General features: G+C 33.8%; 3 protein-coding genes across 8 annotated transcripts; 2 read left to right on the plus strand and 1 right to left on the minus strand.

The window, feature by feature from the left end:
* Positions 1-3,038: 3,038 nt before the first annotated feature.
* Positions 3,039-5,304, minus strand: LOC144842261 (methionine adenosyltransferase 2 subunit beta-like). Of its 3 annotated transcripts, none has more exons than XM_078698677.1 (6): positions 5,267-5,283; positions 4,626-4,822; positions 4,420-4,534; positions 4,029-4,181; positions 3,662-3,855; positions 3,039-3,507 (listed from the first exon to the last, which is right to left on the minus strand). In XM_078698677.1, exons 2-6 carry the CDS (start codon positions 4,803-4,805, stop codon positions 3,259-3,261), a joined length of 891 nt encoding a protein of 296 aa, XP_078554803.1. In that variant the 5' UTR covers positions 4,806-4,822; positions 5,267-5,283; the 3' UTR covers positions 3,039-3,258. The 3 variants fall into 3 exon arrangements, with proteins under 3 accessions (XP_078554803.1, XP_078554802.1, XP_078554801.1); XM_078698676.1 differs by having other exon boundaries at positions 3,040-3,507; positions 4,626-4,819; positions 5,232-5,304; XM_078698675.1 differs by having other exon boundaries at positions 3,040-3,507; positions 5,232-5,300.
* On the plus strand, positions 5,275-9,185 carry LOC144842262 (transmembrane protein 33-like). 4 transcript variants are annotated; one of them, XM_078698680.1, is made up of 8 exons: positions 5,276-5,417; positions 5,918-6,045; positions 6,559-6,653; positions 7,052-7,242; positions 7,714-7,781; positions 8,130-8,263; positions 8,473-8,556; positions 8,695-9,185. In XM_078698680.1, exons 2-8 carry the CDS (start codon positions 5,959-5,961, stop codon positions 8,837-8,839), a joined length of 804 nt encoding a protein of 267 aa, XP_078554806.1. In that variant the 5' UTR covers positions 5,276-5,417; positions 5,918-5,958; the 3' UTR covers positions 8,840-9,185. The 4 variants fall into 4 exon arrangements, with proteins under 4 accessions (XP_078554808.1, XP_078554806.1, XP_078554805.1 ...); XM_078698679.1 differs by having other exon boundaries at positions 5,918-6,041; positions 7,055-7,242; XM_078698678.1 differs by having other exon boundaries at positions 5,277-5,417; positions 5,918-6,041.
* Positions 9,186-9,986: 801 nt separating this feature from the next.
* LOC144841864 (uncharacterized) lies at positions 9,987-16,045 on the plus strand. The gene is made up of 9 exons (XM_078698131.1): positions 9,987-10,145; positions 11,283-11,963; positions 12,200-12,271; positions 12,385-13,181; positions 13,279-14,074; positions 14,174-14,670; positions 14,779-15,041; positions 15,126-15,374; positions 15,463-16,045. The coding sequence occupies exons 2-9, from the start codon at positions 11,417-11,419 to the stop codon at positions 15,992-15,994; spliced, it is 3,753 nt and encodes a 1,250-aa protein (XP_078554257.1). The 5' UTR covers positions 9,987-10,145; positions 11,283-11,416; the 3' UTR covers positions 15,995-16,045.
* The last annotated feature ends 7,179 nt before the right edge of the window (positions 16,046-23,224 follow it).

The following is a 23,224-nucleotide window of genomic DNA, read 5'->3' on the forward strand; positions in this document are numbered from 1 at the left end:
CTGACGCATACCTGAGGAATTCCTACTCCATATTATCAAGATAATTGTCATTAAATGATCGATCTGTTCTCATTTAGCTCACAGAAACGCGACAGGTTGGTACCTCTCCTGGTCCCGGCCGGCCCGCATCTAACGGTTTATCTATAAGGGCGAGGTGATTATTTGCGGTGGATAATATTATCCTTAATCTATTCTAATTATTTTATTCCTAGAAGAAGTCTCACCTGTTATAGATTTATTTCAATTTAGTATTAATATTATCCTCATTATTAGATTTTAAATCTCGTGATAATAAAAGCACAATATTCCTATTTTATTGCAAAACAAACATGTTATTGAAAGAGATTATGTATGCCATGCATAACAAACACAATCATTCTAGTGGTGTTAATGTTCTTTTATCATATATCTACACACTACATATTTATAAGACAACATTCTAAATAACTAATTCTGTCGTGATTTACACTTTTTACAGTAATAGAGGGCACTCAACTAAAATCAATCAAATCTCCTAGGTAACAAAAGCGGAAACGCGTATAGCTCGCGTAAGAATCCACGAAGTGCGTGTTTGTTAATTGTTGCGCGTGGTGTGGATGGAGCGCACAGTTAGTAGTATGCAGCAGGTTTATAGATGTTAAGCTTGGTTCTCACTAGTGACGCAACGTAACGCAATCTACGCAACGTAAGCAAATGCCCTTCTAATAATTGTGTTTGCCCCCGCCCGCGTGAAATCAAACCTGTGATGTTTGCAGCATTATTGCGTCGTCGGTTCCCACTTGTGATTACGCAATACAGCACTTTGCGTCGATACGTCACTGCGTTGCGTTCTAGTGGGAACCACGCATTGCGCGTCTCAACGTTAGTTCATGCAGTAGAGATTTGACCTGGCGTTACCTCGTGCGCTGTACTATGTTTCACATTTCTAACTTCGAACAAAATGGTTTGTTGTATTTGTACTGTTGTCTGATTGGAAAGTTATTTGTATGCTATATTAGATTAAAATATTTAGCTTCTTGGAAAGACAGTAACATTAAAAACATTAAAACAACCGTACAGTAAATGTACCATATGGTACTTAAATTAAATTTATTTATTTCAAAGATGACTGGCAACATTTTACATATCTGTATATATAAATCTTTAAAATCTGATATTTTGATCAGTGTTTTTTTTTTTGGTGAGTCTTGTTTTTGCTGTTCCATCTATTTCACTGCTGTAAATGCTATTAAAATGTCCTCTTATATTTATATAATATTTATAGCAAACTGGTCAGTACAGCAATAAACGACTTTGGACAATAATTTTTGTATGGTATATTAATAAAATGAATTGATGTACAAGATAACTGGCAACATTTTGTCTGTATTATGCTTTACTAAAATAAATGTAAGCAACATGTAAGATTCAAATGACCTTCTGAATAGTGCTGCTTTCTTTTTTAGTGAATCTTGTTTTTGTTGTAAATGCTATTAAATTTCCTCTTATTTTTATATAACATTCACAGCAAACTTAGCAAACAGTTAAGCTTGGTTCCCACTAGCGACGCAACGTAACGCAACCTACGCAACGTAAGAAAATACCCTTCTAATAATTGTGTTTGCCCCCGCCTGCGTGAAATCAAACCTGCGATATTTGCAGCACTATTGCATCGTCGGTTCCCACTTGTGATAACGCAATACAGCACTTTGCGTCAATACGTCGTTGCGTTGCGTTCTAGTGGGAACCACGCTTTACTACGGTAACCAGTTTACGTTCTGCATGCTTATTTTTTTTTTCTGAGACCACAATGAGTTTTCTCAGGCCTATAAGAACATCACATTAATGAGGTGGACGGGGAAGTGTCATTTTCATCTTGAGATAATTATTATTAAACCAAAACAGTTTTTTGTAGTTTTTTTTCACGTTTGTCATTGTCCACATTTATAGATCACCAGGTGACTATTATTGTATAAATTGTTCCCCTGTCATCTTAAGCGTGGTTCCCACTAGCGACGCAACGCAAGGACGTAACGCAACACAAGTGAATTGACCAATCACAAGCGATGACTTATTCGCTTGTGATTGCTAACTGTCTATAACTTTGCTTGTCATTGGTCAACACGCTTGCGTTGCGTTTACGTCCTTGCGTTACGTTCTAGTGGGAACCAAGCTTAAGTATGACTAACTTAAATGTCCATGCTGACGTCGCGACAAAAGACTTCAGATGAAGATAAATATAAAAGTTGTATATAGTCTTTGTAGGTGTATTATCTTGTGCTTCTATTGAGTAGTATTTCATTTTTAATATTCTTTAATGTGGATTTAGTATATTGAATTTGTAGCCCGGGGAATCTTCCCAGCGAGTACCCCCTCCATAATTACTTTACCAACAGTAGCATTTCCGTGGTTTAGAGAAAAAAAAAACAAAAGCCGCTACTACTATCGGTACCCTCACAGTTACCAAGGTCACGACCTGTGTATCTTGTCTTTCCTTTTGACCGAGTTCACATTAAATAATAGGGATTACTTGTTGACCTTTTCACATTTGTGGTCATAATCTTATTAAATTGATCTACGATAATTCTTTAAAAAAGTTGTTTTTTTCAATAAGGTCATGGCAGTTCACGAAAATATGTGAAAATTGACATTAAAAAAAAAGAGGCTATCAATTTGAAGGAATGTTGTTGTTTCTTGTCATTAGCAAATAGTTTGCTTTGCATAAATTTGATGTCTTTCTCTTCGTGCTGTTTGTAAATCTGGAAATGAGTAACTTTCAGCTATACTTTGTTATGTATTTTGTACACACGTGCAGAAATTAGTTTTCAGCTCTAATAAACATAGAGGGCGCTATTACTATTTTTTGTAGAGTCAGGAAGCTACGTTTTAGTTTATTTCTTTCTCATTTCTCAATATACTGTACTACAGTACTATTACATATTTACCAAAAAACAACAATAAAACAATTTTTAAAAATTAATTTACAGAAGAAAATGTAATTGTAATGTATCCTTAAATTAAGTACAAATAAATTGTCTAAGTCTAAAGTACTGTAATCAAGCAAATCAATAGTGTATTATGTCTATTTTTATTATACCAAAAATAATTAAATGATGTTATATAAATTCAACAAAATTACTTGTTTATCCAAATGATTGTCAGTTATTTGTGATCATATTCACTTGTTCAGTAAAAATATTTTCATTATAATATTTATTTAAATAAATCATGGAGAAAATATGATATAATATAACTATTATTATGACTATTATTAAAAAGTCACAAATATGGTGACAACGCTTCCTTAATTCCTTCCAGGAATGGTGTTCTCTGCCCGATACCAAGTGCTTCTAAATCAGACGTATCAAGTTGAGCGTTCTTAGGCCTAGGCGCTCCAGGAGGAGCATTCTCATTGGCTTGCAAGTGGTCATGTGGTAGGTTGAATATTTCAGCCATTTTAACCGCCATTGTAAACTTTGTTAGTTGTTCATTATTACTCCAGTGATATGTGCCTTTGATAGATGAATCCTGCAAAGAAAAAAAATATATCAGTTTGTAAACACTGACCTAGCAACACATGTGGCAGCTTGCTGTACATGTTTTATCATAATGCGATATTACCCCAAACTATTAGATATAAATTATGTTCATAAACCATCTTCTATTTTTGGTATAATTTTACCTTAGACTGTTTTTCTGCCAACTGTTTAACAACAGCAGCGACATCTTGTGTGTGTGTTGGAAAGCGTTGTTGGTAGTGACACATACTGCCTGGTTTGGACGAGTCCTTCACAGCATTAAATAAGATTGTAACGGCACTCTCAGAAAGAAATTCTATTTGCCCGTAAAGGATGGGTACACGAAGCACGACAGCACCTGTCAATCAAGTAAAATATATGATTTAATTTATTGTGAATTTAAAAAAACCTGATGGTGTTCAGCTTGTAATACCATAGGCTGGGTTCCAATCTTGTTTAAGGCATTGTTCACATAAACCTTTTTCAAAATGCCTTGATATGTTAGATGTGAACCATGTCTTTTAAACTTACTTGGATTGCATTGCAGTACAACCTTCTCACCATCTAGTTTGCTTTGACCATACGCATTCAAAGGGTTGGGTTGGTCCATTGGTTTGTAGGGAGGTTTTGTTCCATCAAATACATAATCAGTACTGATATAAACCAAAAACGTGTTAAGCTCCCCTGCAAAAAAATAGAAAATTCTTATCACAAATTTACTCTCAAATGTTGCTATTCAAGTAATAGTCATAACTTGCATGTGCAGCCAATCATTTTTTTTAGAAAAAAAAGGTTGTAAGAATTCTATTGATCATGCAAATGCGGGATTTTCCAGTCATTTTCATCACTGGGAAATTATAGGGATACACATAAGTTAAAATCATGTCTGCTGAAGTGTTTGTTCAATACCATAAATAATTACCACAGAGTTTTGCAATAACCTCCGTAGCACCAACGTTCAACTGCTTTGTTTCACCAGGTTTATTTTGTACGACATCTGGGCGTCTTTCTGCAGCGGAATGAACAACAACATCAGGCTAAAAAAAACAACATGAGACTTCATGTTGCCACTGTATTTAGATATACTACTATTAATGTTGTGCAAATTTGGTATATATTTATTTGTACCTTAAATGTGTTGAGTGTATCTTTGATCGCTGCTTCGTCTGTAAGATCCACTTTCTTTAGGTTGTTACCAGACCGTGAGAATGCCAGACCCAGTACTTCCCATGATGCATTATTGCTGAATTCCTTAAGGATGGCTCTTCCCAGCAGACCTGATGCACCGGTTATTAAGACTTTTTTCATAGTAGTCTCTTAACCTACTTTCAAACAGAAAATGTTATACATTTGAAAATAAAATGTTATACAGTATATTGACAATCTTATTTAGGTCAACCGCTTAATCATCCAACAGTTAATAATAATAATAATAGTATGTATTTGAATTAAATCATTACCAATTTTATTTCAAACTAGACTACAGTAATAGAGATAGGCTAACTAAGCCTAGGCCTAGTGCTAATAATGAGAACTGACAGAGGCTGCTTCTTCATTAGGGTTCGGGTGGAGAGAGTCAGAGTGCAGCCACCCTCGACTCAGTTATGTTATCCTTGTTCCCATTTCCGTCATTTCTATGGAAGGGTTTCTTATAGAGAATTTGGTAAAATGGAATATAATCATTCTGTCTGTACATATGTTAGCTTTAAACAATATTTATCTTCTTCGTCTTACAGCTAGTATAGTGACAATGATGTTGCAATGTTTACTTCTTGAATTTCTGTTCCGCACCGCTGCCCACACATCGTCCGACGATACGCTTCGTCAAGTATTTGCATGATGGGAAGGATATGTTGTGTACGACGCCACTTACGTCTGGATTTAGCTGAGTAATAAAATTAAAGTAGAAAAAGGACAAAGGTATTTTCTTGCTTGTATATAAAATTTATTTTAGCTATAAATAAGTTTTATGTAAGAAATAGGGTATATATTTATAAATATGCTTTTTAGATTAAGTAGGATAAATCTATAGTAGGCTAGCTAGATAGTTAGGCCCAGGCCCACCACCAGGGCTAGGCAGGGCTCGAGGCCAATCAATCCTCTACTACTATTGCTGCTAGAGCCGGGTGCTGGCCATCTCGTACCCAAAGCAACCCTAAGGCTAAGCTAAGCTAAGACCTAGTCATAGATAGGACAGGTAGGTAGGCCCCTCTAGAGTTAGAGACTAGTAGTAGTAGAGTAGGATGGCCTGCTCAGTCAGTTTAACTAGCTAGTACATAGTAGAGAGGTCTGGAGGAGAATAGCAATATGTAGTTTCAAAGAAGGCACCTTGAATATCTGGGCTAAATACATATTTAAGGTTTTGCTTTATTGTGAAAAATGTTGTTCTTGAATGTGATTCTGTTTCAAATTGATTTTAGATAAGTTCTCAAGATGCCAACAATAGAAGAGGTACCAGAAGATGTTCCAACAAGTACAACCGGCAGCGGAGGCCAACAGCAGCAGCAGGAGCAGCAACAAGCACATAGTTGGGGAGCTGTCGGTGTACGTAGGCTATGATTATGAAGCACAAACAACATAACATTCTCCACTTGCAAACCAGCGTTAAATACACATTTAAACCTATTATTCTTTATTGTTAGGGTCAAATTTTCCAATGCTAATCATTTGTCGGATTTGACCTTAATAACTGTCTCAATTGGTGCATTAATGTAGCGCACAAAACCTCTCAGTCATATTATTATCCATAAGCACCCCGGTTTTCCATATTTAAACTTGTGCTACCACCTAATTTATCTCGTTCTCACGACTTGGGTATTTCAACTCATTTTATGGATTACAAAATAATCTTTTTTTGTTATGATTATTAAAAATTAAAAAATATTACTGTAAATAAATTGGGACTGCTATAAATTGGCTCCAAACAAAAAACTTGCTCACTAATTCATATGGGAAACTTTGATTTTGTTGATATAATCACCTTTTAAACTGATTATTACAAGATGATATACCATATTAGGTACAATATAACCAAGTTTGTTGTGTGTTTTTATTAATTTAGAGCCATCTACTGGAAAACAAAGTTGACTGTGGAATGTGGATAGCTCGCATTGCAAGCGTTACGTTTTCAATCATGTATGTCCTGCCCTTATCAAGGTAATTCAACTATTTATTTATCATAGCATCCACTAATAAGTTTACAAACAATAAATTCAATACCGTATTCAATTGTGTTTTTCATAATTACCAAATTTAAATATTTTTATATTGTATAAAGGAATTACTCATTGAGTCATAGTAGCCTAGGTCACTTACCTTGGCTGACCTGTTTTTATTGTTGGTTTGGTAAAATAAATGAAAATTTAAATGTTTAAATGTGTAGATATACAGGCTAGTAATTTAAAAAATATACTGAATAATTATAAATGTATGATGTATAATGTTTTAGAATATTTTATATTGTTTTAAATATTTTTAATCCATTCTATTAGTGGCAGGTTTCCCGCTGTTAAATGTGACGGAAAATAAATAAATAAATTATCATTATTTTGCAGCAGTCGTGAAGAAAGTTACAGTTATTATCAGCGTGCACTGATCTGTAACGCATTGGCCAGCGCCCTTCGTTTGCACCAGCGGATGCCAAATTTCCATTTCTCTCGTCATTACCTCGCTCAGCTGTTACTTGAAGATAGCTGCCATAATGTCTTGTACTCTTTGATCTTTATCAATGGGTCACCTATTACAAGTATCCTTTCTTCTATAATAATATATTTATGCAGGATTACACAATCAAAAATAAAAACCTGTTTTACGTTGTGGTAATTGATTGATTGATCACTTTATTTCAGAATAAAATTCAATATATACAAAAACAATACAAAATGGAAAATTCACACTAAAATAGGATTTTTGCCATTTAAAGTACAGTATTATTATTTAGTATTTATAAAGAAATTGTTGACATATTCAATAACAACTGTAAAAGTTCATGTTGTGTTAGCCAAGTTACCTGTATCCCTCTCATATGTATGGTCTACAGTAGTACACTAGCCTTTTACTGAGTATAAATATTAGCTGTTTGTACAGGACATGCAATGCCTGTGTGGTCATCAACTTATATCGGATAATGCAATGATGAACACAAACATGAGAATCCGGAAACATTTAATACTGGTTTTGTTCTAATTAATTTTAACAAGCCTTAACATGTATACAGTTGCTTTGATTCCAGTGTTTCTATATAGCCTACTTCATTCCGCAAATTACACCAGGAAATTGCTTGATGTAAGTTGTTTTATATGTATATTAAGCTTTGTCTACACTATCAAACTGACAACAAGTGTGTTGTGCCCATATAAGGACATGATGATGACATATCACTACCATATTTGGGCACACCACTGCTACCATAACATCATCATCATCATCATTAGGTAGCATTAATATAGTAAAGTACTAATAATTCAGTTTATCCAAACTCCTTTTCACACCCTACAAATACCCTGCTCCTTTGGGACACCCTTTTTAAAGGGAACTTTCCAGTGACTAAGGACACCCCAAATAGTTGTCCCTTAAAAGAGCTTCTACTGTATGTTGTTGACCATGATGCCTTTTGTGTTTTCTTTTGTGTAGAAAGCTGGGCCTACTTCAGTACCTATTCTGAGGAACTTGATCAATAAACTGGTGACGAGACAGACGGACGTACTGCGTATCATTGCTTTTAATGAAATCATCTTGTTTCCATTTTTATTTTTTATGTTGTTCTAGTAAGTACTAGTAAATATATCCATACTTTGCTAGATTGCAAATGCGAGAAAATTTGTTTGTGATATTTTCTGAACCATTAATGATGTTTGCTTGTACAATATTGTCTCGGTATAAAGGTGCCTTATAAGGAGTCTTGTATAAAACAACAGAGGAAACAAAACAAGCTCCCTTTCAAGATCTGATTAGTAAAAACCATTTTTTCTTTCAGTGGTAAATGCAGCCTGTTGTCGCCGTTTATGCATTTCAATTTCTTGGTATATCGCTATGCATCACGCAGAAATCCATACACCAAGTAATTTAATCATTTATTTTACACCTCAAAGCAGACAATATCTTTTGATAAATCAATTTAAACTCCGTTTACACTTTGTCTGATAGAATAGTGATTAGTTAATTAACAAAAATTAACATTATGGTCTTTTTATTTCAGACAAATTATGGGAGAATTGCGCGTGAAAGCTGAAGAGTTTGCGCGACGTCCTTCAACGCCTGGTTTCATTAAGACTACTATTGAAAAGTCTGTGAGTCTACTGTCAAGGTTTGGTGTACCAATGAACACTGCGCCAAGGCTTTAAAACACACTTTATTCTCTGTATGATTTTGACATTAAGATAGCAAAGTGCAATACAGAATGAATGTTGATATTACAAATACTTGACAAACCAATACCGGTGCTTAAAACAAGCCGTCATACAAGTGTTGACTTAATTAGGATTTGAAACGCCCTGTGGAATAATAAGATCTCATTATAGAAAATGATATTTGGAGAACCACTATGATGTAAAATGTTAAGCGAACCCAATTTGTATTAATGTTCAATTGAGTTATGTATCTATATTAAAAAACATGGTACAATTTACACTATGTATAATTTTGCTCTGCTTCAGAATTAAGCATTAAAATGTTCTCATCGCACATGTCTACATGTGTACACATACACGTCTAAAGTTGTAAATGTGTACACATGGCCAAAATAATTGCCATGCGCTGAATCACACAATGTGTTACTGCAACATATTTTAAAAAGTGGATATTTTGGCCAATTTTCGAAAAATGGCCAAATTTCGACCCTTTTATTTTTTGCCATAACTAGTTACTATGGCTCTATAATATGTTTATAACACGATATATGTGCATATATGGCAATATTATCTCATAATTATTGAATTTTAAAAAGTGGATATTTTGGCCAATTTTCGAAAAATAGCCAAATTTCGACCCTTTTATTTTTTGCCATAACTAGTTACTATGGCTCTATAATATGTTTATAACACGATATATGCGCATATATGGCAATATTATCGCATAATTATTGAATTTTAAAAAGTGGATATTTTGGCCAATTTTCGAAAAATAGCCAAATTTCGACCCTTTTATTTTTTGCCATAACTAGTTACTATGGCTCTATAATATGTTTATAACATGATATATTCGCATATATGGCAATATTATCGCATAATTATTGAATTTTAAAAAGTGGATATTTTGGCCATTTTTTGAAAAAATCCCTGTACTAGTACTACAAATAACCCAATGTGTGCTGTAGAATTGGACAATGAATTGAACAACTGATTGACCAATCAGAGCAGCGGAAAGCGTTCCAAAAGTTGAACAATCAGAGCACTGAAAAGTGACGTAAGCAGAGCCTTAGAAAAGTGTTCCAAATGTCGTCATTTTGACCAATCAGAACACTGAAAAGTGACGTAATTAATATCTGACTTCCACAAGTTTTTCACAACACAAACAATGATGAGATTTTGTCCAGATTTACATGCGACAACATCTTTTTACAAATCCTCTAGACTTATTATTATTATTATTAATTTCAAGGCGAATTCTGGTAGTAGCTGTATTCAACTCGAACGTGTACTTGCATTAAAGGTAAGAGCGAAATTGATTTCATGCATTTAAAGTGTTGATAACTTGTTTGGCCTAGGCCGTGACTATGGCCTAGCAAATGTGTTTGTATGGGTGCCAGCCCCGCGGTCGACGCTAATTCTTGTTGGCGGTCTGCTCTGTGGGGTAAAATGCATTTGCTATTATTACTTCCCCCCCTAATTACCAATAGGCCTACATATATTTCATAAAGTATTAACAATAACGCATGCCTTTATAGGTTAGTTAGGGTTTAGATATAGTGTCACTCGACACTTACTTTAATTAATGTATTTACTATATAGGCCGCCTAGGCTAGGCTAGATAGAAAGACTTTTTTGGTTGCCATGAATTGTAAGTCAAACCATGGGCCTGCAAGGGCTATAGGCCCTAGTAAGATGCTATACTTACTTAAGGCTCCCTGTTATTTTTTTTCTTCAAAACTTATCTACTACGGGTAGTTAGATAGACTAGGCCTAGGCTTAGATTAGTATTTATCGATTTAGTTTAAAGTAAGCTATTCTTCAAAGTTTAATTTATTTAATATTTTAACAATCCTACTACTAGTTAGACTAGCCTATGTAGCCTGTAATAGATTTTAGGCCTAACATAATTTTAAACTATAAAAAACTAAATGTGTGCTGTATCAGAATAGCATCCATGGGAAACAGACTAAGCCTTCTAATTGATAGATAAACAATTTAACTTTTATTATAATGATTGTTTAATTAAGTGTAGGCTTCTACTCTTTGATCTAAAGCATTCGTTTAATTAGGCAATCAACTGTATTTGTGGATTTAGATAAGATTCTCAAATAATTTTATTGCATTAAAGGAAGTGCTCAGGGATCAAAGAGTTAATACATACACTGTTTAATAAACAAAGATTATTCAATTTACTCTAATTTATGTTGTAATTCTTTATATAGTTTTGTTAATTGAAAAAAAAACATAATTATTCATATGTAATATTTTCTTAATTTAATTTAGATAAAATAGTTTGTTCTTAGTAGATATGTTTTAATGCTATGTGATTCATTTTATTAATATTTTACATTTAAAGTCTTGGTCTACTATTAATTATTACTTGAGAAATTATAACCCACAGATATTTTATTTAGATTTGATTTTCCTTTATTTACAGCCATTTACTACAACTGCACGGTGCACAGTGGCATTATACGGGTAACATTTTCTTTTATCACATACTTTACTTACATATATTTTTGCCTTTGATCAGTTTTTTTAGTTTTGCAGGTGTTCAATAGACAGTACAGTATGTTAAGACCAACTTTTCGGCGCAGTGAAGAGGGTGCCTTAATTCTTGAAGATACATCTGCTGCTGTAGTATTTAACAGCTTGAGAAAACGACCAACTGGCAAGTGTCTAACTCCTGATGATGTACGCCAAGATGCCTTGAAGGAGGTGTGCAGGCTGGGTGGAAACACCAAAGATGAATGTGATGTGTTGGGCTGCTACAGGTTTCAGCATGGTAAATACAGTGGACAAACATTCAAGTGGATGGTCGAAAATGTACTGGAATATGCAGTATGTTTTGTAATTAAAATGGCTAATGAAATTCCAAGTACAAGTTCACTTAATATCAACAAATTCAACTTTAAGAGGTACTTGGAGTCTTTCCCAGAAGGCAAAGAAGCCATAGCAATGAAAGAAATAAAACGCCTCAGGAAATGCCCAACTAGACAGACATCGTACATACCTGTTGGTATTGAGCTACAAAAGGTTAAGGATGTCACAGATGAAACACTTTCTGGTACTGATGTCTTTGATGCTTCTTTGCAGCCATCAACCTCATATGCACCAGGTAAGACTTATTTCATATTTTGTGTTTTTTGTGCATTTTTTAAATTAATAATTCGAGGTTTTGCATTTTTAGTGCCTGTGTATGTTGTAGGTTTGCTGGGTTTAGGTTTTTTTTTATGCATTCATTTATACTCAATCATAAAATCGTGTTGTTTAAATATATTGCTTTCTAGCATACTGTAGATAGCGAATGAAAGTAGTTTACTGCTAAATATTCTTTAATTTTCCGTCTTGCAGCTCAACCAAATACATCTTATGAACCTGTTAGTACTATGCCATCCACTACAGAAACTATCAAACATAGTGAAGGTAGTTTATTTCATGTAATTTTAATTATTTTGTTTGATGTTTAAAACTAGAAAATGAAAATTACATAATGTAGTTTAATTAATTATACAATTTTGTCTTGGTTTTTCTTGCAGATTGTCTCATACCAGATAAATGGAAGAAGAACTTGCCCGAGATTGATCAACAGTGGATTTCAAAAACCTTATTCAAGAAATCGAAGAAAGGGACCGCAGAGTTGGATTCAACTAAACTCAAACAACTTTGGTATTATCCACCTCAACCGGATCCGCTCAACAAAAACATACCCATGGCCAACAGTTACTTCGGTCATCGTCTTCTTCTTTGGTTGCCCCGCAAGACTTGGCAGGTCAAGCTGGTCTGCCCTCGGCCAGAATGCAAGAGCTATCCACTAACATCAGGCGGCCTCCATGGAATCGTTCGTCCAGTCCTGGATTTAGACTGCCACTACTTTCTTGCAACAGAACAACTGAGGTGCTCTAACTGCCAACAAAGACAAATTGGCTGGAGTGAAAACATTTTAAAGCAACTTGATTTAGCGCATCGCCTTCAGTTTCCTGTTGTACTTTCGTATCACTTGGCCTGCGACAACCGGGTCCTGCAGCTTCTAAAGTACCGTGGTCTCGGGAACAGTCCATCACAGCTTCGCCAACAAGTCTTAGAACAACACACAAGGCGGTGGAATGAGAGAGTGGCTCTCTACTTAGAAAATTGCAAGAAGTTCTGTGGTTCTCATGATGATTATGTCATTGCTGCTTCTAAATTTGATGAGGTGTCTAAAATGATTCCTGTTCCCACTGTCCAATGGTTCCTCACCATCTACTGCAACGAAGTAATGGGAAGAATCGACGAACTCAAGGCTTCTATCACATCGACGTTCGGAAGAGTGTTGAAGATTGACTCGACCAAAAGGGTAAGTAATTTCTGCAATTTGCTTTTAATTATTTAAATTTTTTTTTGCAGATTGTCGGGAAGCTTTCTTCCTAATAATTATTATATTTTTTTTGCAGATTGTAAGGAAGCTAGCCGGTCGTGCATGTGGAACAGGAGCATGGGCAACAAACGTCGGAAATGAGCACGGCCAGGTGCTCATTACAGTCCTGACTGCTGCAGAAGGATGTGGCCTAAACAACATGACAAACGGTATCATTAACCGATATGCTTCGGCAGGCGTACCTCCTCCCGATATTCTCTACGTCGATCGTGACTGCTGCGGTCATTCAAGCATAAGGAAGATGTTCAGCGCCTGGCCTGACATGCAAATTCGCCTGGACATCTGGCACTTCATGAGGAGAATTGCTGCAGCTTGTTCAACAGAATCACATCAGTTGTATCCGATCTTTCTCAAACGTCTTTCCGCTTGCATTTTTGAGTGGAGCGCTGACGATGTTGAACGTCTGAAGCTCGCCAAGCGTGAACAGCTCATTGCAAGCAAGAAGCATTCCAACCCAACAGACGACATCATATTGAAAAACATCAGCAAGAAGGAGTATGCTTTACATTGTCGCAGGACAACACGAGGGACTCGCGAGACTGCCGACCTAATCCGAGAGCTCCTGACTTCCCTCGATGGTGAAGAAGGCCGTGACACAATGGGCGTCCCACTCTTAGACTCCGAACAGACCTGGGATATCTGGAGCTCACAAGAGCGACACATCGCCTGCATCCAGGATCCAGAAGGCATCCCGCTCTACACAAAAACCAGCGAGATGCTTAAGGGTGGAGTTACCTTGCCAGTTTATCGTTGCGCAAGAGGCTCCACTTCTTTGGAATCGTTTCACCTTCACCTTAACAGGTTTATTCCAGGTACAGTATTACTTTTTATTTGGTATCTACCAAATCTTCAAACCTATCTACTGATTTTTGTATAATTTCATAATTATGGATGTTTTATTTTTTTCTCAGGTGAGCGTGCTAGCGACTTACATTTCCAAGCTTACCTGATGGAAGGACTTGTTCGATGGAATGCAAACCGTGCACTAGCTGCTACCCAGTCTGGAGCACCCATCTCCAGTACATATAGTGGACTGCATCAGCATGCTCTCAACATACTGGCAGAGCAAGTGATTGGCAAAAAAGTGTACAAAAGTTTTATCATTCCAAACAAGTACACTGGAGAACTCATCGGAGTGGAGTACCTGTATAGCCAGTCGAACAAAGTACTCGAAACTCAATTTCCTGTCAAAACAGATACCATTAATGATGAAGACTTTGATGAAGAAATTTACACTTTTGATGTTGATGAAGGTTATGATGACAAGACTCAACCTGACTACAAACCACCTAAGCGTTGTTTTAAACCTCGAAATGCTAAAGAAATCTCACCACCCCAGCTGGAGCCCTTGCCTTTATGTGACGGTAATGATGATGATGGTGAAGGAAAAGCAGCCCTTATTGACACAGTGAGTTAAATTTGTATTATTAGCTTCTACCTCACAAATTTTGTTTCTGTTTTGAAATACAATGCACGAGTCTAATAATTTATTTTGTTTTCATATTTTACAATTTAGGAACTTGAGGATTCCACTGGACCGGACAACATTCCAGGCTACGCCAAAGTTGAAGCCCTGGCAGACTACCTTATGCAGTTTAAGGAAGACAGTGGAGTGATAAGTCAAAGTCATGCTGAACATGTCGCAAAGTTGTGGAACAACCTGGATGCTTATGACAAAACCATTAAGCGCAAAGCACGGCATCAAGATTACTTGACGAAAGGCAGGTTCAAGAAAAGTAAAACTACTTCCGTAATACCTGGTGTTGAAAGCACTCGACGGTAAGGCAGTTTCCAGCGTTTTTCACTTTGTTGCATGATGAGTCTTAAATCTAACTCGTTTCTTTGTTGTTTTTTTTTAAAAAGATGCTTCTTAGGTCAGAACACCGGACCAGCTCAGTGGCCGGACTGCAATCGATATATGGAGTGCATTATTACCAAACTGTGTGAAGCGTATCCATCTACCGTATCTATCGAAGGTAAACGTTTCCAGCGCTGGCCGCTCATTACCAAAGGCTACAAGAACATTCGTCGGAAAGTGCTATCGAATGGACACCTGATGTTGTTTGCTAAGCTTCAGTTGATGGAGATAAATCGTACGACACTCATCCAGTGGTGAGTTTTAACTTGTTATTACTGTTATTTTACACTACAGTAAATACATTCAAGTTTTTAAATACTGTGTTTGATTTATTTACAACAGGTACAACAGAACATCAAAGAAGCAAGAGCGGCAAGTGTTGGAATCTGGCATCTCAGCAACAGTACCCAAACTTGTCTCTGATAAAACCCTACTTGAACCTTTAACCAAGCCAGCGGTGCTAAACGTTCATACAAGCGCTCCATCTTTCACATTTGTCCTACCAAAAAACACTTCCGGCCTAGCCTATTTAGGAAACAGACAGTCGATCCCAGTTCCAGGCGAGATAGCAAAACCACCACCATCAGTCCCTGAGGCTAGCAGTACTCGTATTCCTAGAACTACCCTCTTGTACAGAAAACGAGTGGCTAAAGACATATCGGAAGGGAAACCGATCAAAATATACAAACCAAGAACGTCTGCGATTGTGTGCTCAAAGTGTAAGCAACCAAGGTTAAATAAGAACCACACTCAGTACTATGGAAATTGGTATTGTGCTGCAACATCTGATGTGACTTTTGAAGAATGGAAATCGACTATGGTTGCCATCCGTCGCCTTCGTCAAGAGCGGAAAAAAAAGCAGCAACAAGAATGATTCCAAATGATTTTTGTAGCCATGGATAGACTTTTTATACTCTTTCATATATCTTCAATTTTTTTTTAATAATAATAAAAAAAAAAAAAAGTTTTTAATGCTGCCAAATCCAAAGAGCAATGATTAATGTTGTAAATTATTTTGTAATTTTTATAAATTATATTCAGTTTTAATTATTACATTATAATTTACATTATATCATTCATTGCACTTTGTATTTGAAGGTCCCAAGCCCTTACAAAAAAAGCAGAGGGGAAACTTTTTGCAGTTGAGTGTACATTAAATGGTGACTTCTATATTCTTGTCAAGAGTATTTCCTTAGCAGTGTAAATTCTCAAATATTTTATATTTATTTCAAGAGCAATTCCACTACAATTCATTTTAATGTGAATCAAATAATTCCTTCCACCAATTCTAATAATATATTGTGATAATAACTCATACTATAGAGGTTATCATCCAGTAACCTTTAGTTACTCCTCTGACAGTTACACATATCATATGGTACCATGTGGCCTAGAAAAAAAGCCCCAGACAAAGTTAACGGTAATTTTGTCTCAATTTTTGAAAAAGGCTAACTTAATATCAAACTACTTGGAATATTGTTGGCCAATTAGAAGTCAGGGTGGGTTTTTTAACTAGTTAATTAATAACTAATACAGCACACATATTGTAGTCGAATTTACCGTTTTTTAAAAAACAAAATTCATGTACTATAGTACAAGGATTTTGTTTCGAAAATTGGATAAAACAATGTCGACTTTCTCAACTTTTAACATAAAATTAAAGTCTTATTATTCTATTATTTAATATCATTTAATACATCGATCATGTGATAAACCCCTAAAATTGACAGTTTTTAGTATGCCGGTATTCAAAACAACCTCCTAGATTCTTGGGCCCCATTGGCCAATTGTCCCGTTTCCTCATTATCTAATGACCCAGTCCAATTCAGTTTTAATGACCCCACATGGCTCTGTCCATTTCTTGTCCATTTCTTTTTGCGTTCTTTACCTTTCCGAATGAGAAGATTGAGCTGTACCCTTTGCGCAGGGAAATTTTCGAAAAATTGCCAAATTTCGACCCTTTTATTTTTTGCCATAACTAGTTACTATGGCTCTATAATATGTTTATATAATATAAAATTTCCCTGTACTATAGTACAGGGAAATTTTCGAAAAATAGCCAAATTTCGACCCTTTTATTTTTTGCCATAACTAGTTACTATGGCTCTATAATATGTTTATAACACGATATATGCGCATATATGGCAATATTATCGCATAATTATTGCATTTTAAAAAGTGGATATTTTGGCCATTTTTCGAAAAAATCCATGTAGGCCTACTATAGTACAGGAAAATTTTCGAAAAATAGCCAAATTTCGACCCATTTATTTTTTGCCATAACTAGTTACTATGGCTCTATAATATGTTTATAACACGATATATGCGCATATATGGCAATATTATCGCATAATTATTGCATTTTTAAAAGTGGATATTTTGGCCATTTTTCGAAAAAATCCCTGTACTATAGTACAGGAAAATTTTCGAAAAATAGCCATATTTCGACCCTTTTATTTTTTGCCATAACTAGTTACTATGGCTCTATAATATGTTTATAACACGATATATGCGCATATATGGCAATATTATCGCATAATTATTGAATTTTAAAAAGTGGATATTTTTGCCATTTTTCGAAAAAATCCCTGTACTATAGTACAGGGAAATTTTCGAAATATAGCCAAATTTCGACCCTTTTATTTTTTGCCATAAGTAGTTACTAAGGCCCTATAATATGTTTATAACACGATATATGCGCATATATGGCCATATTATCGCATAATTATTGAATTTTAAAAAGTGGATATTTTGGCCATTTTTTCGAAAAAATCCCAGTACTAAATAGTACAGGGAAATTTTCTAAAAATAGCCAAATTTCGACCCTTTTATTTTTTGCCATAACTAGTTACTATGGCTCTATAATATGTTTATAACACGATATATGCGCATATATGGCAATATTATCGCATAATTATTGAATTTTAAAAAGTGGATATTTTGGCAATTTTTCGAAAAAATCCCTGTACTATAGTACAGGAAAATTTTCGAAAAATAGCCAAATTTCGACCCTTTTATTTTTTGCCATAACTAGTTACTATGGCTCTATAATATGTTTATAACACGATATATGCGCATATATGGCAATATTATCGCATAATTATTTAATTTTAAAAAGTGGATATTTTGGCCATTTTTCGAAAAAATCCCTGTACTATAGTACAGGAAAATTTTCGAAAAATAGCCATATTTCGACCCTTTTATTTTTTGCCATAACTAGTTACTATGGCTCTATAATATGTTTATAACACGATATATGCGCATATATGGCAATATTATCGCATAATTATTGCATTTTAAAAAGTGGATATTTTGGCCATTTTTCGAAAAAATCCCTGTACTATAGTACAGGAAAATTTTCGAAAAATAGCCATATTTCTACCCTTTTATTTTTTGCCATAAGTAGTTACTAAGGCCCTATAATATGTTTATAACACGATATATGCGCATATATGGCCATATTATCGCATAATTATTGAATTTTAAAAAGTGGATATTTTGGCCATTTTTCGAAAAAATCCCTGTACTATAGTACAGGGATTTTTTCGAAAAATAGCCAAATTTCGACCCTTTTATTTTTTGCCATAACTAGTTACTATGGCTCTATAATATGTTTATAACACGATATATGCGCATATATGGCAATATTATCGCATAATTATTGCATTTTAAAAAGTGGATATTTTGGCCATTTTTCGAAAAAATCCCTGTACTATAGTACAGGAAAATTTTCGAAAAATAGCCAAATTTCGACCCTTTTATTTTTTGCCATAAGTAGTTACTAAGGCCCTATAATATGTTTATAACACGATATATGCGCATATATGGCCATATTATCGCATAATTATTGAATTTTAAAAAGTGGATATTTTGGCCATTTTTCGAAAAAATCCCTGTACTATAGTACAGGAAAATTTTCGAAAAATAGCCAAATTTCGACCCTTTTATTTTTTGCCATAACTAGTTACTATGGCTCTATAATATGTTTATAACACGATATATGCGCATATATGGCAATATTATCGCATAATTATTGAATTTTAAAAAGTGGATATTTTGGCCATTTTTCGAAAAAAATCCCTGTACTATAGTACAGGAAAATTTTCGAAAAATAGCCAAATTTCGACCCTTTTATTTTTTGCCATAACTAGTTACTATGGCTCTATAATATGTTTATAACACGATATATGCGCATATATGGCAATATTATCGCATAATTATTGCATTTTAAAAAGTGGATATTTTTTCCATTTTTCGAAAAAATCCCTGTACTATAGTACAGGGAAATTTTCGAAAAATAGCCAAATTTCGACCCTTTTATTTTTTGCCATAACTAGTTACTATGGCTCTATAATATGTTTATAACACGATATATGCGCATATATGGCAATATTATCGCATAATTATTGCATTTTAAAAAGTGGATATTTTGGCCATTTTTCGAAAAAATCCCTGTACTATAGTACAGGGATTTTTTCGAAAAATAGCCAAATTTCGACCCTTTTATTTTTTGCCATAACTAGTTACTATGGCTCTATAATATGTTTATAACACGATATATGCGCATATATGGCAATATTATCGCATAATTATTGCATTTTAAAAAGTGGATATTTTGGCCATTTTTCGAAAAAATCCCTGTACTATAGTACAGGAAAATTTTCGAAAAATAGCCAAATTTCGACCCTTTTATTTTTTGCCATAAGTAGTTACTAAGGCCCTATAATATGTTTATAACACGATATATGCGCATATATGGCCATATTATCGCATAATTATTGAATTTTAAAAAGTGGATATTTTGGCCATTTTTCGAAAAAATCCCTGTACTATAGTACAGGAAAATTTTCGAAAAATAGCCAAATTTCGACCCTTTTATTTTTTGCCATAACTAGTTACTATGGCTCTATAATATGTTTATAACACGATATATGCGCATATATGGCAATATTATCGCATAATTATTGAAATTTAAAAAGTGGATATTTTGGCCATTTTTCGAAAAAATCCCTGTACTATTAGTACAGGGAAATTTTCGAAAAATAGCCAAATTTCGACCCTTTTATTTTTTGCCATAACTAGTTACTATGGCTCTATAATATGTTTATAACACGATATATGCGCATATATGGCAATATTATCGCATAATTATTGAAATTTAAAAAGTGGATATTTTGGCCATTTTTCGAAAAAAATCCCTGTACTATAGTACAGGAAAATTTTCGAAAAATAGCCAAATTTCGACCCTTTTATTTTTTGCCATAACTAGTTACTATGGCTCTATAATATGTTTATAACACGATATATGCGCATATATGGCAATATTATCGCATAATTATTGCATTTTAAAAAGTGGATATTTTGGCCATTTTTCGAAAAAATCCCTGTACTATAGTACAGGGAAATTTTCGAAAAATAGCCAAATTTCGACCCTTTTATTTTTTGCCATAACTAGTTACTATGGCTCTATAATATGTTTATAACACGATATATGCGCATATATGGCAATATTATCGCATAATTATTGCATTTTAAAAAGTGGATATTTTGGCCATTTTTCGAAAAAATCCCTGTACTATAGTACAGGGAAATTTTCGAAAAATAGCCAAATTTCGACCCTTTTATTTTTTGCCATAAGTAGTTACTAAGGCCCTATAATATGTTTATAACACGATATATGCGCATATATGGCCATATTATCGCATAATTATTGAATTTTAAAAAGTGGATATTTTGGCCATTTTTCGAAAAAATCCCTGTACTATAGTACAGGAAAATTTTCGAAAAATAGCCAAATTTCGACCCTTTTATTTTTTGCCATAACTAGTTACTATGGCTCTATAATATGTTTATAACACGATATATGCGCATATATGGCAATATTATCGCATAATTATTGAATTTTAAAAAGTGGATATTTTGGCAATTTTTCGAAAAAATCCCTGTACTATAGTACAGGGAAATTTTCGAAAAATAGCCAAATTTCGACCCTTTTATTTTTTGCCATAACTAGTTACTATGGCTCTATAATATGTTTATAACACGATATATGCGCATATATGGCAATATTATCGCATAATTATTGAAATTTAAAAAGTGGATATTTTGGCCATTTTTCGAAAAAAATCCCTGTACTATTAGTACAGGGATATTTTCGAAAAATAGCCAAATTTCGACCCTTTTATTTTTTGCCATAAGTAGTTACTAAGGCCCTATAATATGTTTATAACACGATATATGCGCATATATGGCAATATTATCGCATAATTATTGCATTTTAAAAAGTGGATATTTTTGCCATTTTTCGAAAAAATCCCTGTACTATAGTACAGGGAAATTTTCGAAAAATGGCCAAATTTCGACCCTTTTATTTTTTGCCACAACTAGTTACTATGGCTCTATAATATGTTTATAACACGATATATGCGCATATATGGCAATATTATCGCATCATTATTGAATTTTAAAAAGTGGATATTTTGGCAATTTTTCGAAAAAATCCCTGTACAATAGTACAGGGAAATTTTCAAATAATAGCCAAATTTCGACCCTTTTATTTTTTGCCATAACTAGTTACTATAGCTCTATAATATGTTTATAACAAGATATATGCGCATATATGGCAATATTATCGCATAATTATTGCATTTTAAAAAGTGGATATTATGGCCATTTTTCGAAAAAATTCCTGTACTATAGTACAGGGAAATTTTCGAAAAATTGCCAAATTTCGACCCTTTTATTTTTTGCCATAACTAGTTACTATGGCTCTATAATATGTTTATATAATATAAAATTTCCCTGTACTATAGTACAGGGAAATTTTCGAAAAATAGCCAAATTTCGACCCTTTTATTTTTTGCCACAACTAGTTACTATGGCTCTATAATATGTTTATAACACGATATATGCGCATATATGGCAATATTATCGCATCATTATTGAATTTTAAAAAGTGGATATTATGGCCATTTTTCGAAAAAATCCCTGTACTATAATAGTAGAGGGATATTTTCGAAAAATAGCCAAATTTCGACCCTTTTATTTTTTGCCATAAGTAGTTACTAAGGCCCTATAATATGTTTATAACACGATATATGCGCATATATGGCAATATTATCGCATAATTATTGAATTTGAAAAAGTGGATATTTTTGCCATTTTTCGAAAAAATCCCTGTACTATAGTACAGGAAAATTTTCGAAAAATGGCCAAATTTCGACCCTTTTATTTTTTGCCACAACTAGTTACTATGGCTCTATAATATGTTTATAACACGATATATGCGCATATATTGCAATATTATCGCATAATTATTTAATTTTTCGAAAAATCATTCACTTTTTAAAATGCAATGTTATCGCTTAGGCCTAATTGAATTGACACATTTCGACATACTATTTACAAATACATATTATATAAACTATAGCATAATTCAATTCATTTCTGCTTTATTCAAAATAAAATGGCATATTTAAACAGTATTAAAATAGATACTTCAATTTAAAGATTGAAATAGGCCTACAGTACAAACATTGCATTTAGATAATATATTGTTACATTTATAAATTAAACCACATTTTTTAACAAATCTGGTTTGACAAATTGGTTTAGGCCTATAAGATGATACTAACACAATATGCGCATATATATAAATATAAAAACATAATTATTAACATTTTAAAAGTCCATATTTTTTAATAAGCGATAGTGATGAGAAATTATATTTATAACATTTGATTGTCACTTAGATAATACTATGTGTAATCACAAAATGTCGATAACAAATTTCATTATTTACGGCTAATACGTAGAGATGGTAGACTTGAACAAAATAAACAAGAACGCAGTTTTGGGGAAACGTGGTAACGTTGAAACAGAAATATAAACGTAAGCACTTGTTCTCGAAACAAGATGAAACAAATCTCGAAAATGATATCGGAGAAACGTAACAAGTATTGTAACAAAAATCGAAGCAAAAGATGAAATAATAAAAAAGAATTCGAAAGAAAAAATCCTGTCGTAGCAACTTGAAATTTGAATTTAGTTTAAAAAAAAACCCCGAAAATAATATCGTAGAAACGCAGTAACAGAAATCGAAGCA

Source organism: Antedon bifida, chromosome 5, assembly GCF_963402885.1.
Source record: "Antedon bifida chromosome 5, ecAntBifi1.1, whole genome shotgun sequence".
Lineage (NCBI taxonomy): Eukaryota > Metazoa > Echinodermata > Crinoidea > Comatulida > Antedonidae > Antedon > Antedon bifida.